This window comes from Lepidochelys kempii, chromosome 24 (assembly GCF_965140285.1).
Source record: "Lepidochelys kempii isolate rLepKem1 chromosome 24, rLepKem1.hap1, whole genome shotgun sequence".
NCBI classification, from domain to species: domain Eukaryota; kingdom Metazoa; phylum Chordata; order Testudines; family Cheloniidae; genus Lepidochelys; species Lepidochelys kempii.
The window spans coordinates 529,557-546,749 of NC_136403.1; the positions used below are offsets into that span (position 1 = coordinate 529,557).

General features: G+C 60.4%; 1 protein-coding gene across 1 annotated transcript; it reads left to right on the forward strand.

The window, feature by feature from the left end:
- Positions 1-9,568: 9,568 nt before the first annotated feature.
- LOC140902487 (lysosomal acid glucosylceramidase) lies at positions 9,569-16,419 on the forward strand. Its single transcript, XM_073322610.2, has 11 exons — positions 9,569-9,627; positions 11,188-11,320; positions 11,656-11,847; positions 11,945-12,091; positions 12,257-12,390; positions 13,182-13,354; positions 13,709-13,946; positions 14,080-14,304; positions 14,394-14,557; positions 15,750-15,875; positions 16,114-16,419. The coding sequence occupies exons 2-11, from the start codon at positions 11,254-11,256 to the stop codon at positions 16,214-16,216; spliced, it is 1,569 nt and encodes a 522-aa protein (XP_073178711.1). The 5' UTR covers positions 9,569-9,627; positions 11,188-11,253; the 3' UTR covers positions 16,217-16,419.
- The last annotated feature ends 774 nt before the right edge of the window (positions 16,420-17,193 follow it).

The window sequence follows — 17,193 nt, forward strand, 5'->3', positions numbered from 1 at the left end:
TGTGCTTTGGTGAACTTTCCAATGCGCGACCCTCTCTTTCTGCACAGGGTTACAATGTCCTTCTTAAGGAGACGGTGACAGGCCATCACTCCGCTCTTCCCAAGTTGTTGTGGACTCACAGGCCTGTGTACTCTCATCTCCCCACGGTTTCCAGGGAGAACCCCTAGTGTGCCAGCCCTTCTCGAGGTCACCACCTCTTTGTCAGGGTCGAGCTGCAGACTCCTCTGCCCCTGAGACTGCTCACCGCAGTCCCTGGGGGTCCCCATTACTGCACAGTCCTTCTCGCTGGTCACACACTCCCAGGGGTTAACCGCTCTCCGAAACCGCTCCTCTCTGAGCCTTCAGCATGCCTGGTCCTCGGCAATCCCCCTTCGTGTTACTGCTCCCCAGTCACTTACTGCAGGAAGTGCCATCCACGGGGTGCAGTACATCCCATCGCTGCCACCAGTTGTCACGGAGTCCCTGGGCGATGCTCTGGAACTGCTCCCCATGAAGCCAGGCAGGACTCTGGGGCAGTCTCCTTTCTGTGAGCAGACTGTCTACAGGACACACAGCTCACACAGCTTCCACCTTCCTGGGTCTGACCTCGGAGCATTCAGCATCCTCTGCCCCTCCGTGCGCTTCCCACAGTGAGTCCACTCAGGTGGGGCTCCTGGGGAAGCCAGAGGGTCCTGCACCCCAACTCCGCAGTCAGACGTGACTCTCAGCCAGCCAGTAAAACAGAAGGTTTATTAGACGACAGGAACATGGTCTAACACAGAGCTTGTAAGTGCAGAGAACAGGACCCCTCAGCTGGGTCCATTTTGGGGGCAGTGAGCCAGACAACCATGTCTGCCCTTCACTCCATGGCTCCAGCCAGCCCCAAACTGAAACTCCCTCCAGCCCCTCCTCCCCTGGGCTTTGTTCCTTTCCGGGCCAGGAGGTCACCTGATTCCTTTATTCTCCAACCCTTTAGCTCTCACCTTGCAGGGGGAAGGGCCCAGGCCATCAGTTGCCAGGAAACAGGGTGTCGGCCATTCTCTGTGTCCAGATCCCTGCCCACATCTGCTCTCTAGGGCTCTGCAATGATCATACACCCTTATCCCACCACCTAGATACTTAAGAACTGCATAGGGGAAACTGAGGCACCCCCACACTATTCAGAGGAAATATTAAGAACAGTCCCACTTTGTCACAGCACTCCCGCCCTGGGAGCCAAGACGCTGATGCTCAGCGGTGCAGCGCATGGCTCTGGGACGGGTTTTGCAGTTGAGCCGGTGCCTAGTTCTGAAGGAGCCTGCAGCCTTCGTGTTTGTTTTACTGGGGGTGTTTAGCCCCAGGTGACCAGAGTGTTGTGTGACGTTGGGTGTGTGGCCCATGAAATGGGGTGGGGGGGCTTAGGGGTTGTAGTAAGCAGTGGAGAGGGGCGTTTGGGGGATGCTCCAGGAATAGCAGGTGGCAAGTCAGGAGTGGGTGAGAAGGCCACCATGGTCACAGGGGAATTGTGCAGCACTTGGCAGCTGAGGGTGCCCCAGCAGCAAGGTGTTCGGGGGGGACAGGCAGCTGTGAGCAGCTGGGCGAGCCCAGAGACGGATGCAGTGCCACTTCCTACGGAATGGGGTTCAGCGAGAGCAGCTGGGGGAAGATGGAGGTGACCAGGGTTGGGCGGGGGGAGCCAGTGCAAGGCACTGCCCAGGAGGGACCAGGCTGAGTGCTGGGGGATGGATGGACAGGGGGGGTCACGCTGACCAATAAACTTGCAATGCTGAAAACAAGCCAAAGCACAGCCCCTCCCCTGGTCAGGGACGAGGCCCGAGGCTAGGTCCACACTTGCCATGACAGTGCTAAGGTGTGGCCCTCAGCTGGTCCCTGCAGCACCTCTAGGCCACAGGGACCACATGCCCCACCCTGAGCCCCCAAGGCTGCTGCCAAGCCTGCGGCTTTGGAGAGGCTTCCCCGGCTTCTACAGCTCCCCAGGGTCCCTGAGGGACCCACAGGCCGGCATTGGCAAGCACAGGCCGTTGCTATGAAGGCTATGGGTCCCCACTGCCCTCTGGGGTGGAAAGGGTCCTGCCACCCCTCTGGCTCTCGGCTCTTTGTCTCCTGTCCAATGGGCTCCCAGTTTGGCCAGCCTTGGGGGTTAGCCCTGCTGTGCCCCATGGCGGGCAGCAAGGACGTGCGCAGCATCTCCGGGTGGGAGACGCGAACGCTGGTGGGTCCGGCTGCCATCGCTGTCCGAGCGGGTGACTCAGCCGGCTGCAGCTGGGCGGGCAGATGAAGGCCCTTTATAGGAACGCCTGGCCCCAAAGGAGCCTCAGGGACCTTTTTGGGCAGCCCCAGACTGGGGGAGCTGGCGTGAAGTAGCCAGGAGTTCCTGGAGCCAGGACACGAGCCTTCGCTGCTGGGGCAGAGAGGCAGGAAAGGCTGGAAACGTGACACGAGGGCAAAATGGTGAGACTGGGCCGGCCCCTGGCTGTGGGGACGGGGCGGGCGGAGGGCAGGGCTGGCCCCTGGCTGTGGGGACGGGGCGGGCGGAGGGCCAGGCTGGCCCCTGGCTGTGGGGACGGGGCGGGCGGAGGGCCAGGGTGGGCCCTAGCTGTGGGGCCGGAGGGGTGGCCGGAGGGCCCTGGCTGTGGGGCCGGAGGGGGCGCGGGGGGCCGGGCCGGGCCCTGGCTGTGGGGCCGGAGGGGCAGGCGGAGGGCCGGGCCGGGCCCTGGCTGTGGGGCCGGAGGGGCGGGCGGAGGGCTGGGCCGGGCCGGGCCGGGCCCTGGCTGTGGGGCCGGAGGGGCAGGCGGAGGGCCGGGCCGGGCCCTGGCTGTGGGGCCGGAGGGGCGGGCGGAGGGCTGGGCCGGGCCCTGGCCGTGGGGCCGGAGGGGCGGGCGGAGGGCTGGGCCGGGCCGGGCCGGGCCCTGGCTGTGGGGCCGGAGGGGCAGGCGGAGGGCCGGGCCGGGCCCTGGCTGTGGGGCTGGAGGGGCGGGCGGAGGGCTGGGCCGGGCCGGGCCGGGCCCTGGCTGTGGGGCCGGAGGGGCAGGCGGAGGGCCGGGCCGGGCCCTGGCTGTGGGGCTGGAGGGGCGGGCGGAGGGCTGGGCCGGGCCGGGCCGGGCCCTGGCTGTGGGGCCGGAGGGGCAGGCGGAGGGCCGGGCCGGGCCCTGGCTGTGGGGCCGGAGGGGCGGGCGGAGGGGCGGGCCGGGGCCGTGGGCCTGGGTGCCATGGTGCAGCCCCCGGCAGTGGCAGAAGAGCCAAGGAGAGGTGATGGCCTCAGCCCAAGCCCTGCTGAGTGCCGGGTGCTGGCAGCAAGGACTCAGCTGGCTGGTCCAGTTCCACTCCCTGACCCCCCCCATCACTGGGCTGGGGCAGGCAGCTTGGCCCCCTGCCCATGTTCTGCTCCAGAAGTCCCTGTGGTGCTGGGCTTGCCCAGCTGCTGCTGAGGCTGGTGCTGCTGAGGGGACACTGAGCGGGGAGTGGGTGACCCAGCGGCCCCGACACTCACAGCCTCCATCCTGCTTTCAGGCCCAGGTGCCCAGCGCCGCACTTGCTGGGACTGGCGGTGGGGATGGCACTGGGCAGGAAAGGTGCCATGTGGGCCGGGTGCACCAGCATCGTGGGCTGGTTCCTTTTCATCCAGACAGCACCCGGGGTGGCAGGTAAGTGCTTGTGACACGTCGTGTGTGTGATCCGGGTGGAGGGTCCCTCCTGGGGGCAGGTCAGCCTCTGCGCTTCGTCCCCAGGACCTGTGTGCTCCCATGGAGCTGCCCTGTCAGTCCCCATTCCCCACCCGCAATGCCCACGCTGCAGGCATCCACAACATTCGTGCTTTCAGTTTCCCAAACGCTTGGGCTTGCTGCCTTTGGAATCTGCATCCCCTCCCCACTGGCCCTGTATCTGGCCCTGCCGAACATCCGCTCGCGTGCACAGACACCCCCAAGGGGCCCTGCCTGGGCGCCCCTTGGGCGGGGCAGTTTGCGGGCAGAGTTCACCGGCGCAGAGGTGGCATGCACTAGTCATGCTAGAAAGCAGTGATCCAGCAGGGGGTGCAGCGTCCCAGGGAGTGAGCGGTGTGGTTCCCAGGCTGCAGTGCGCGGCCCAGCCCCTCCTGGCTTGGCTCCCTGCCTGGGGCAGGCGGGTGCCTGGTGGGCACAGTGTGCAGATGGGCAGGAGCGGGGTGGGACGAGGTGCATTGGAGGGAGAACGGGGAGGAAAAAAGGGCCTAAGCTGCAAAATCAAATCCAGAATCTCCCGCAGCCCGCCATGTGGGTGTCCGTGTCACAGGGGGCTGGGCCCTCTCTCAGGGGGGGACCCTGGGCAGGTTTCTGCTTGGAGACTTTGGGGCTTGCCCATGGCTGGAGGTCATTAGAAAATCCAGCTTTCCCAGCCCCGCCCAGCTGCTGGGGGGTGGAATGACCCAGTGAGGCCCCTGGGGGAGTGGAACCCTGGCCACAGTGAGCTGCTGCCAGTAGGGCTGGGCTACTGCAAAGGGCCAGAGAGAGCAGCCTGCACTCCAGCACACTCGATGGGGATCACGTAATACTATGGGGCTGGACTCTGCCCTGCCCGGCTGGGGGCAAAGGGGGCACGGACTGGGGAGTGGGTAGGTTTAAGATCTGGGATCGTTTGGGGGGGATGTAGAGAGCACCCCCCACCCCTGTGATCGATGAACCCGCTGCAGCGATCACCAGCCGTGGCAAGTGCTGCGGCTGGCACCAAGCTGCCCGCAGTTCTGGGCCTCAGGGCATCTCCCCTCGCTGTGTGTCCACTGGCACCAGTTCAGCCAGAGCCTCCTTTCTCCAGCTGCTCCTGTGATCCTGCTCCATGAAGAGCCTGTGGGACAGAGAAGCAGCTGGAAGCAAGGAGGCGCCAGCCGGTTACCTAAAAACCTATGGCCAGGGCAGCCCCAGGCTGGATGGTGGCTCTGCTAAGCTAGGCACTGGACACACTTTGAAAGCCTTTGAAAGCCTCCAAAACGTGCCCCCAGCATCAGTGAGGCAGCAACATCTGGATTAGCAGAATTGGGAACACTAGCTATGCCAAGCATGTCCTGCCCCTTCCACCCATGGGGCTCACACTGGTACCCAGTGCCGGTGTGTAGCCGATTGCCTATTTGGGCGGCTCACTGGAGCACATGGGGAGGAGCATGGTGTGAACATCGGCACGGCTGCAGTGCATGACGGCTTATTGCTGCATCAAGAGTGAGTGGGCATGTTAGAGCCACCCCTACCCACCCAAGAAGGAGCCTAGCCAAGCCATATTTTGCACGAGTGTCTGAGAGTGGTGTTTCGTGGGTGGAGCTCATTCTGTGGGTAGAGCTTGGAAGAGTACCACCCCCATCATCTGGTGCCCAAGTGACACCCAGGCAGAACCTCATGCCATCCCATGCACTTGGAGCAGCCTCCCGATGGAGGCTGCCAGTGCCCAGCTGTTCTAGGAAGTGTTCCATGCCCAGTGGCATTGTCCTGCCCTCCATTGCCTCCAGCTACTCACCTATGTGGCTAATGCTCTCTGAGGAGCCACAGAGGGAAGAGTCACAGTGACCCTACAGAGGAGCTGGGTGCGGAGGCCCCTGTGACGAAGTGGGACTGTTCTTAATGTATCCTCTGAATACCGTAGGGGTGCCTCAGTTTCCCCTAGGCATTTCTTAAGTCTCTAGGGGGTGGGATAAGGTGGTGTAATTGTTGCAGAGCAAAGGGTCAGTGTACATAAATGGCCGACACTCTGTCTCCTGGCAACTGATGGCCTGGGCCCTTCTCCCCTGCAAGGTGAGAGCTAAAGGGTTGGAGAACAAAGGAATCCAGTGACCTCCTGGCCCGGGAAAGGGACAAAGCCCAGAGGAGAGGGGGCTGGAGAGAGTTTCAGTTTGGGGCTGGCTGGGGACGAGGAGTGAAGTGCAGACGTGGTTGTCTGGCTCACTGCCCCCCAAAATGGACCCAGCTGAGGGGTCCTGTTCTCTGCACCTACAAGCTCTGGTTTAGACCATGTTCCTGTCATCTAATAAACCGTCTGTTTTACTGGCTAGCTGAGAGTCACGTCTGACTGCGGAGTTGGGGTGCAGGACCCTCTGGCTTCCCCAGGAGCCTGCCTGGCTGTGGGAAGCACACGGAGGGGCAGAGGATGCTGAATGCTCTGAGGTCAGACCCAGGAAGGTGGAAGCTGTGTGAGCAGCTTTGTGTCCTGCAGACAGGCTGCTCACAGAAAGGAGACTTCACCAGAGTCCTGCCTGGCTTTGCAGGGAGCAGTTCCAGAGCATCTCCTAGGGAGTTCGTGACAGGGTGTCAGGTAAGGTGAGCTATTACCAGCAGGAGAGCACCTTCAGCCCCCAACTAAAACCTCTCCAACGCATCATGAAGGATCTACAACCTATCCTGAAGGACGACCCATCACTCTCACTGATCTTGGGAGACAGGCCAGTCCTTGCTTACAGACAGCCCCCCAACCTGAAGCAAATACTCACCAGCAACCACATACAACACAACAGAACCACTAACCCAGGAACCTATCCTTGCTACAAAGCCCAAAGCCAACTGTGTCCACATATCTATTCAGGGGACACCATCATAGGACCTAATCACATCAGCCACACTATCAGAGGCTCGTTCACCTGCACATCTACCAATGTGATCTATGCCATCATGGGCCAGCAATGCCCCTCTGCCATGTACATTGGCAAACTTGACAGTCTCTACGTAAAAAAATAAATGGACCCAAATCAGACGTCAAGAATTATAACATTCAAAAACCAGTTAGAGAACACTTCAATCTCTCTGGTCACTCAATTACAGACGTAAAAGTGGCAATTCTTCAACAAAAAAACTTCAGAAACAGACTCCAACGAGAGACTGCTGAATTGGAATTAATTTGCAAACTGGATACAATTAACTTAGGCTTGAATAAAGACTGGGAGTGGATGGGTCATTACACAAAGTAAAACTGTTTCCCCTTGTTTATTCCCCCCCCTCACTGTTCCTCAGACGTTCTTGTCAACTGCTGGAAATGGCCCACCTTGATTATCACTATAAAAGGTCCCCCCTACCCCCGCACGCTCCTGCTGGTAATAGCTCACCTTAAGTGATCATTCTGGTTACAGTGTGTATGGTAACACCCATTGTTTCATGTTCTCTATGTATATAAATCTCCCCACTGTATTTTCCACTGAATGCATCCGATGAAGTGAGCTGTAGCTCACAAAAGCTTATGCTCAAATAAATTTGTTAGTCTCTAAGGTGCCACAAGTCCTCCTTTTCTTTTTGCGAATACAGACTAACACGGCTGCTACTCTGAAACCTTTCTGTGAGCAGACTGTCTTCAGGACACACAGCTCACACAACTCACCTTCTTGGGTCTGACCTCAGAGCATTCAGCATCCTCTGCCCCTCTGTGCGCTTCCCGACCAGGGGGGTCCTGGGGAAGCCAGAGGGTCCTGCCCCACAACTTCGCAGTCAGACGTGACTCTCAGCCAGCCAGTAAAACAGGAGGTTTATTAGACGACAGGAACATGGTCTAAAGCAGAACTTGTAGGTGCAGAGAACAGGACCCCTCAGCTGGGTCCATTTTGGGGGGCAGTGAGCCAGACAACCACGTCTGCCCTTCACTCCATGTCCCCAGCCAGCCCCAAACTGACTCCCTCTCCAGCCCCTCCTCCTCTGGGCTTTGTCCCTTTCTGGGCCAGGAGGTCACCTGATTCCTTTGTTCTCCAACCCCTTAAGCTCTCACTTTGCAGGGGGGAAGGGCCAGGCCATCAGTTACCAGGAAACAGGGTGTCAGCCATTCTCTGTGCCCAGACCCCTGCACACACCTGCCCTCTAGGGCTCTGGAATGATCATACACCCTTACCCCACCCCCTAGATACTTAAGAACTGCCAAGGGGAAACTGAGGCACCCCCACACTATTCAGAGGAAACATTAAGAACAGTCCCACTTCGTCACAGTGGGAACCACCAGGCTAAGGGCACAGGAAGCTCTTGGGGTCTCCTGTCCTGCTGAATAACACAAACAGTCTGAGCTGTCCCCTGCCACCTGGTGCAGAGCTTGACAGGAGCCTGGGGCTGGCATCTGCTTCACACGCCAGGAGAGGTGTCAGGAAGCTGAGTGTTTGGCTGCCTGCTCACAGGTGTGGCAAAGGCTACAGGGGAAACCTTAGATGTTCTCACCCTTTCTCTGTGCTAGGAAACAAGCTACTGCGCAAGAACAGCGCTGCCTGCTCCAGGCAGGAAAGGAGGTGTTTACATCCCAGAACTTGCACTTTGGTGCTGGCCTGGAAGGGCTGGTTCTGCTGCAGTCCATGGCAGGTATGCTAGCCAAGGCAGCTGAGACAGAGCAGGGAATGGGCCAGTGCTGACCAGATCCTGGCTCTAAAGCAACCAAAAACACAAGACCTGTTTGTTGTGGCCTGTTTAACTCTTAGGAGCGGGGGGGGGGGGGGGGAATCCGACTCACCCTCTGCGAAAAGCAGCCCTGGAAAGTGGAGGGGGGGCTCTTATAAACAGCTGTTTTAACAAGGTTGTAAGGCCTCTGCCTCCTGGGAAGCCCAGGGTAATTACTGCTCCTAGCACAGGGCTTTTTAGGGCTCTCCAGATGAGCCTGTGGATAGGTTCTTGAGGAGGGAGCTGCTCTCAGGGGTTTTCTGGGAGGCCAGGGCACCTGCCACTGCGCATTCCTACTTTCAAAGACCGCGAAAGGTATCCCATCGGCACGTGAGTGCTGGGGTGACTGACGCAGATGTGCCCGGGAAGGTGTCTTACCCTGTGGCCGACCATCTCCTCGCTATTCACCGAGGGGGTCGTGTGGGGTTTCTGCCAAAAGCTGAGAATTAGCTGATTGGTGGAGTTAGCGGAAGACGTCAGTGTGGGAGATGGCTGGAGAAATGAAAAGGAGTACTTGTGGCACCTTAGAGACTAACCAATTTATTAGAGCATAAGCTTTCGTGAGCTACAGCTCACTTCATCAGATGCAGAAATGTAAACCAAAGATTATTAGGTTGCAGAGCTGTTGCCGTGAGACTTGTGGCTAGAGGCAAGGTGGGGTGTTGGGGTGACTCAGGCAATGCTGAGAATCGGAGACATCTGCAGAGACAGCACTTGGTTTGCTGTCTGGACTGGTGGAGACTTGAGCATTTACAGAGACCCACAGGAGAGCTCAGGGGACCCTGAGACAACAGCCTGAAAAGAGATGAGAGCAGAAGTGGCACAAACACATTACAGAGGAGAAACTCTGAACTGTCCCCAGGTTTCTGGACTGGGGGTGGGGCTGATCCTGTGCATCAGGGAAAGTCCATAGAAGGAATTCAGGGGAAAGATGGAGAGGCAGGTAGGGGGTTCCCCTGAGGGTCCTCTCCCTCTGCCCCAGACCAGCACTTGGGGCCTTCCCTGCTCCTGGGTCGTGTTGTGTGACCAGAGGTTTGCAAATGCTGCTGGGAGGGTCGGAGCAAAAGTTGCAAAATCCTCCCCAGATTCCCTTTAGAATTCAGTCAGTGCCAGGGAACCTCCCTCTCCCCATGACAGACTCTTCTGGCTGAGCAGGTTGGCTCATCGCCTCCCACAGAGCTCCTGCCCCACCAGGCAGGTGCCACTGCATCCCAGTCTCTTGGGGATTGGGGAGAGAGGCAGAGCAGGACCTGTGGTCTCAGCAGCAGGGGTCTCTGCTTTGCTGGCTCACCAGGTGAGTGGGGCTAGTCTGGTTTGTTCGGTGCTGGGCATGGGGGCTGACTGAGGTCGTTCAGGGAAGTGGAAAGCTGCCCACGGGGAATACAGAGCGTGTTCATTAGTTAACCCGCACTGGCCTATGGGAGGCAGGGTGGAGCTGCCCCGTTCCACACATGGACAAACCGGGGCTCTGTGAGAGGCAGAGTCTTGCCCAGAAACCTAGGAGTAGCAGAGTCAGGGCTAGACCTAGTGAATCCCGGGTCCATGCATGACGCACTGGGACTGTGGGAAGGGGGGGCGTTTGCACTGCCAGTTCATCACTGTGCTACACCACCTGCCGGACATGGCAGTGGCTTTGCACCTAGGCACAGCCAGTCCCAGTGAAAGGCCGTTGTGGTCGCTCAGCTGACTCATTGCTTGGTCCCTTATTTAAGTTATGTTCCCAATGCCAAGCGAGTTCTCTAGGGTGGGCAGGGCCCAGCTGGGCTCCCCGTACTGCCAGCTGGAGAAATGCCGCACTTGGCAACGCCCAGAGAACATACTGGGCACAGCTCAACTGGAGCCTGGACACGCTTTAGTTGCGGGTGCAATTATGCAGAGCAGAGCTCAGAAACTGAGGTTAAAAGCACCCAACAGCCCCTCTCCCTGGAGCTGAGGGCTCTTCTGCAGCCACCACTTGGGAGCCCTTGTGCACGGCATCTCACAAGGGGCCCTGAATGGCTGAGCCATACGTGGCTGCTGAGCCCCCATGGGGAATGCTGCCTGTCCCATGGAGGCACACAGTGTTCCCGCCTGAAGACCTGTGCAGGGGATGGCTGCAGGGGTGTGTGGGGATGGGGGCAATGGGAAGAGCTGGGGGGCTGAGTGGGAAGGTTCACTTTCAGAAGTGGGCGAGGGAAAGGGAGCAGCTCTGGCAAGCAGCTGGGTGGAGCCGGAGAAGCCAGGGTGGAGCAGGTGTAGGAGTGGGGAGACGCTGCTGGAGCCAGGAGTGGAGCTGGGTGGTGCTTTGAAGGTGAGGGAGAGGCTGGAGCAGGCTGTACGGGAGGAGATGGGGCCGCGTTAGGAAGGGGAATCCTGGCCAGAGTCCTAAGGGAAGCAGCTCCTCTTGGCCCTGGCATTGAGACGGGCAGAAGGGGAGAGAGCTGAGATGGGGGGAGATGCCACCCCAGTGCAGGGACAGGAGCCTTTGCTGCGGGGGCAGAGCCGGAGGAAAGTCTGGGTGCACAAAAGGGAAAGCAGCAGGACCAGGTCAAGCCCTGGCTGCAAGGGGAACTGGGCAGGGCAGCCAGAGATTAGCCTGGGGCCACAGAGCTGAGGGCAGGTGACAGACTCAGCCCAAGCCACGCCAAGGGTGCACAGGTGAAAAGGACTCTTCTGGGCCGCCAGTTCTGTTCCAGGACACAGCCTGTTGCAGGGCAGCTTGCCCCACCCTTCCCCCCATGTGCTGCTCCAGGAGCCCCCGCAGTGCTGGGCTCGCCACCTGGTTGTTCCTGAGGCTGAAGCCAGCAAGGGGGCAGTGAGTGGGGAGTGGGTGACCCAGCAGCCCCGACACTTACAGCTTCCATCTTGCTTTCAGGCCCAGGTGCCCAGCGCCGTGCTCGCTGGGACTGGCTGCGGGGTCACACTGGGCAGGAAAGGCGCCATGTGGGCCGGGTGCGCCAGCATCCTGGGCTGGTTCCTTTTCATCCAGATAGCGCCTGGGGCGGCAGGTAAGCGCTTGTGACGTGTCGTGTGTGTGACCTGCGGGAAGGGTCCCTCCTGGGTGACGCTCAGCCTCTGCACTTCTCCTCGGGGTGGGGTGGGGCATTGTGGGGTATCAGCTGGTGCAGGAGTCTTGGGCTTTGAGGGACCAAACGGGTGTGCTGAGACCCTGCTGCTCCTGGGATGGGTGTCTGGGACCGTGTGGTAGGGACCTTGCTCAGGGGCATCCCCAGAGCTCAGAGGAATGGGATCGATGGGTGGGTATCCTCTCCCAGGAGGGGTGGGGAAGCCTCAAACTATACCCAGAGCCCGGCCCCAGCCCTGTCTGTCTCCCCATCCTTAGGCGGCTATCCCTGCAATGCCAAGAACTTTGGCCACGACTCTCTGGTGTGTGAATGCAACGCCTCGTATTGTGACACGCTGGACCCCGTTGTCGTCCCGGCCATGGGCACGTACGCCAAGTATGAGAGCAGCAAGGCAGGCAAGCGGCTGGAGCGCAGCGAGGGGAGGTTCCAGAGCGACTCCACGGCCCCAGGTATCTGCTTGGGCACTAGGGATGCAAAGGGCAGGGCTGGCCCTGGCCCTTGCTCCCAGCTGCAGGGCGCTGAGCCGAGCTGCTCTCTGCCCCGCAGATCTGTTGCTGAAGCTGGACACGGCGCAGCAGTACCAGAAAGTGAAGGGCTTTGGCGGGGCTCTCACAGACTCTGCCGCCATGAACATCATGGCCCTGTCCCCGGGCGCCCAGACCAACCTACTCAAGTCGTACTTCTCAGAGGAAGGTGAGTTGTGGGGCTGGGCCCTGGAGATACAGGCATGGTGGGGCAAGCGGGACTGCTGACCCCCAGGGCACAGCAAGGCCCTTGGGCCTGGTTCCCTCCTACTGTCCACTCAGCTGGACAAGGGCCCGGCTCTGGGTCCCGGGTCACCTCCTTCCTGTCCCACAGGGATCGAGTACAACCTGGTCCGTGTCCCCATGGCTAGCTGTGACTTCTCTGTACGTCTCTACACCTATGACGACTCTGAGGGGGACTTCGAGCTGAGGAACTTTAGCCTGACCGAGGAGGACACAAAGCTGAAAGTGAGCAGTTCCTGCGGCGAGTGAGGACCCTGGGTGGGTAGGAGCTGTGGTGGGGAAGGGGGACGGGCTGCGGGGGGTGTTGGAAGCGGGGAAAGGGGACGGGCTGTGGGGGGGTTGCTGGAAGTGGGGAAGGGGGACTGCCTGGGGGAACAGTGCTGGAAGCGGGGAAGGGGGACTGGCTGGGGCTGCAGTGTTGGAAGCGGGGAAGAGGGACAGGCTGGGGGAACAGTGCTGGAAGCAGGGAAGGGGGACGGGCTTGGGGGGACGGCACTGGAGGCAGGGAAGGGGAGCCAGGATGTGGCAGGAAACGACCAGTCTCAGTTTGCTCCTTGGCCAAGCTCCCGGGCCTTGCCTGATGCTGGGTGTTTCCTGTGGCCATCACAGGCTGGGACTGAGCCCCGCCCTTGGCACTTGCCCCTCCACGATCATCCTAGTCTCTCCATCCGACACTGGTTTGGCCGCCCCTGACATCCCCCTGGGCAGGCATCTCCCAGCCCCTTCTGGGGGGCACTGGGGCCCCTGGGCCTGTCAAAGCCAGGCTGGCCACTTGGGTCAGGGCCATGAGGTGCCATTTCCCATGTGTCCCTGGGCCCTGCTCTCGCTTGGGGGGTGGGTTTCTGTACAGTGTTCGAATTCTGCTCAGCCCCCGCCCCAAGGCAGCCTGACATGGGGGCTCCATTTCACAGGGGAGGCTGCGGGTGGAGGGAGGCTTCCGCAGGGCAGGTGGTCTGGGGAGCTTCGCTCACGGGGCCACTGCAGCGCATGATCCCCTGCCTCCCCCTGCCCCTCAGATCCCCATTCTCCAGCATGCCCAGGCTGTGGCCAGGACGCCGCTCTCCCTGTATGCCAGTCCCTGGACGTCCCCCATCTGGCTGAAAACTAACGGAGCCATGACAGGAAGGGGCACGCTGAAAGGGAAGCCGGGGGACAAGTATCACAAGACCTGGGCCAACTACTTCATCAGGTAAAGGGCAGCGCGGGGCAGGGGCTCTCCTGGGGAGAGAAGCTGGCAGGATGGGGCGGGTCTCTGTGGGTACAGCTAGCCCTGGTGCTGTGCAAGGGAACGGGCGGGATGGGGCGTTGGAGGAGTCCATGTGAGCTCCCTGAGTCAGCAGAGCGACAATCACAGAAGGGCCCATTGTGAGCATCAGTCTGACCCCCAGTATTGCCCAGCCCAGAGAACTGCCCCCAAACAATCTTATTGCGGGTGAGGTCTCTACAGACTATGCGGGTGGGGGGCAGAGGGTCTAGTCTCTGCACCCCAGGAGGGGCGCTGCGGGGCGGGGCTGCTAATGTTTCTTGTCTTTCTGGCCCCAAGGTTCCTGGACGAATACGCCAAGCACAACTTGACGTTCTGGGCGGTGACAGCTGGGAATGAGCCCACGGCTGGAGAGATCGTCTTCTACCCCTTCCAGTGCCTGGGCTTCTCTCCTGAGCACCAACGGGACTTCATCGCCCAGGACCTGGGCCCGGCACTGGCCAACAGCTCGCACAAGGGCATCCAGCTCATCATGCTGGACGACCAGCGAGTGATGCTGCCCTACTGGGCGGAAGTGGTGAGTCCACGTGCCTGGGCCTTGCCCGGCTCCGAGCAGGCAGCGTGGCTTGGTGGAGGGGTTGGCACCAGCCAGGCCCCCCACCCCTGGTGGTGGCCTTGGCAGCAGGTGACCTCCTCCTTCCTCCTCTCAGGTCCTGAATGACCCTGTGGCCGCCAGCTTCATCAACGGCATCGGCATTCACTGGTACCTGGACTTCCTGGCGCCCATCGACCTCACGCTGTCCATCACCCACCACCTCTTCCCCAGCTACTACCTGCTCTCCACAGAGGCCTCCACAGGGTCCTACTTCTGGGAGCCCAGGGTGGTTCTGGGTGGCTGGGACCGAGGGAGCAAGTACAGCCACAGCATCCTGACAGTAAGACCCCCTCAGTGCTCCGGGGGGCAGGAGCCAGGGCCTTGGCCCCCAAGAGCCTCCAGCTGAGCGTCTCCATCTCCCCTTCACAGAACCTGAACAACTACGTCACGGGCTGGACAGACTGGAACCTGGCCCTGGACATGGACGGGGGGCCCAACTGGAGCAAAAACTATGTGGACAGCCCGGTCATTGTGGACAGCAGCAAGGATCTCTTTTACAAGCAGCCCATGTTCTACCACATGGGCCATTTCAGGTGAGCTGGGCCCTGCCGAAGGCTTGGAGAGGGCTGAGCTGCCTGGTGCAGCTGGCATTGTATGTCCTGTGCACGTGAACAGGAGGGTGGGTGCAGCTTGTCGTGTGTACATATCCCTGCACACACCAGGCAGAATGTGCCCTTGTCACGGAGTCCCTGGGTGATGCTCTGGAACTGCTCCCTATGAAGCCAGTCAGGACTCTGGGGAAGTCTCCTTTCTGTGAGCAGCCTGTCCCCAGGGCAAGCAGCTCACCCGGCTTCCACCTTCCTGGGTCTGACCTCGGAGCATTCAGCATCCTCTGCCCCTCCGTGCACTTTCCACAGCCAGTCCGCCCAGGTGGAGTCTTGGGGAAGCCAGAGGGTCCTACCCCCCAACTTCGCAGTCAGACGTGACTCTCAGCCAGCCAGTAAAACAGAGGTTTCTTAGATGACAGGAACATGGTCTAAAACAGAGCTTGTAGGTGCAGAGAACCGGACCCTCAGCTGGGTCCATTTTGGGGGGCAGTGAGCCAGACAACCACATCTGCCCTTCACTCCATGTCTCCAGCCAGTCCCAAACTGAAACTCCCTCCAGCCCCCCTCCTCTGGGCTTTGTCCCTTTCCTGGGCCAGGAGGTTACCTGATTCCTTTGTTCTCCTTTAGCTTTAGCTATCATCTTGGGGGTGGGGGGAGGGGGGCGGGAGGGTGTGAAGGGCCCAGGCCATCAGTTGCCAGAAGACAGTGTGTCGGCCATTTATGTACCCTGGCCCTTTGCTCTGCAACAATTACACCCCCATATCCCACCACCTAGAGACGTAAGAAATGCATAGGGAAACTGAGGCACCCCTACAGTATTCAGAGGAAACATTAAGAACAGTCCCACTTCATCACAGCCCCTTTGGCCTGACTGTGCATTTCTGACCCTAGCTGACTTGCAGCAGTGCTGTGACAGGACCCTGCTGCTCCCAGCAGCCGTCCGTGTGCTGGTTTGCAGTGTGCAGCTGGCTGTGCACTAGATCCCGGCAGCCTGGGGAAAGGCACATCTAAATTTAGTCTTTAATGCAGCTGGGGCTGGAGTGGCGCTCTAGTGGTTCTCAAACTTTTTTTTTCATGGACCACTTGAAAATTGCTGAGGGTCTCGGCAGTCCACTTAATGATCTTTCCATATGCTGTTTGTACCGTGCACTCACTGCTCCCGCTTTTGTCTGTGCAGCAAGTTCGTCTCCCAGGGCTCCCAGCGCGTGCGGCTGCTCATCTCCAAGAAATGCTACAAGTGCAACCTGGAGTACGCGGCCTTCCTGCGCCCAGACCGGGCTGCCGCGCTCGTGGTTCTGAACAGGTGAGTGCCTGGCCGGGCCATGAGGGCCGCCTCCTTGTCCAGACCAGGCGCTGCCTTTCTCCGAGTGGGGCAGGAGCTCGGAGGGTGGGTGCCCAGGATGGGGGTGCTGCAGAAAGGAAACCTCCTGGGGGAAAGAGCCCCAAAGCCCTTCCCAGCCCCCCCTCTAGTTGCCTCCGATTCCGTCGGACCGACCTCCCCCTCTCCCATGTGCATCACCACCCCACCTCACTCTCCCCAGGTACCCCACGGATGTGCCGTTCGGGATCTCAGACCCAGGCGTTGGCTTCATTGAGGCTGTGGCTCCGGCTGACTCCATCCAGACCTACCTGTGGAGACGCTAAGGAGTAGGCCAGGGCAGGCGGGATCGCAACTGGGGGCTGTCGGGGGAGGAAGGACGTGCCCCCCTGCATTGATACCTCCCCATTTAACACAGAAACCCCCCCATCCCTCCAGGGAGGGACTTGCGGATGGGTCCTATCTCACCCAGTCAGCTGCCTTGCTGAGTGCAGGGGACCTGAAGGATCCAAGGGAGGGGGAGGCTGGGGTTGGGCGGGGTCACATTGAGAGACTTTGTTGTGCTAGGATGCACCAACCTGCTTGTAAATGACAGACCCAGGACTGAGCAAATGCTGAGTACCGACCCACCTGGGTACCTGCCTTCCAGCCCAGGGCTCCCCCACCCCTCTGCCTTCCCCAGCCCAACGGGCCTCTTCCCAGAGCACCGGGTCCCACTGTTTCCTAGCTGTTTTAATACAAGAAACAGGTTTTCTACACCTTCTCCTGGTGTTTTTTCTTCCACCTGTCCTTGGTTGGTTGGATGTTGGCCAGAGCTGTGGGCTGGGGAGGGGTCAGGTGAGGCGGGGAAGGGCCTGGGTGAGGAGAAGCGTGGAGGGGAGGAAGCTTCAGGGCTCGCTGCCCAAGAGTAGCTGAATGTTCCCTCTGAGCAGGCCCAGAGCCTGGAGCGCTGGCCCATCAATGGCTGGGGGTAGCAGCAAAGCCAAGGGCCCGGCCTGTCGCTCTGTCCAGGCGTGACATGAAGGCCGGTGTCTCCATGGGGAGCAGGAGTGTTCGGAGCAGGCCCCAGGTCAGGCTGGGACCAGGTGGTGCCAGGAAATTCCCACTCCTGCTAGCTCAGCAGTGCCGTCTTAGCACACAGCCCAGTGCCAGCCTGCTAATCAGCTGGCGTCTGTGCTGGAAGGTGATGCGGAGTGAGGCAGACGGGAATGTAATCAGAGTGCTGACGTCAGCCAAGCTTGCGGTTCCTTTCCAAAGGGAGCGGGAGCGGGAGCCCATCCATTGCGGTTTCCTACTGGGGCGG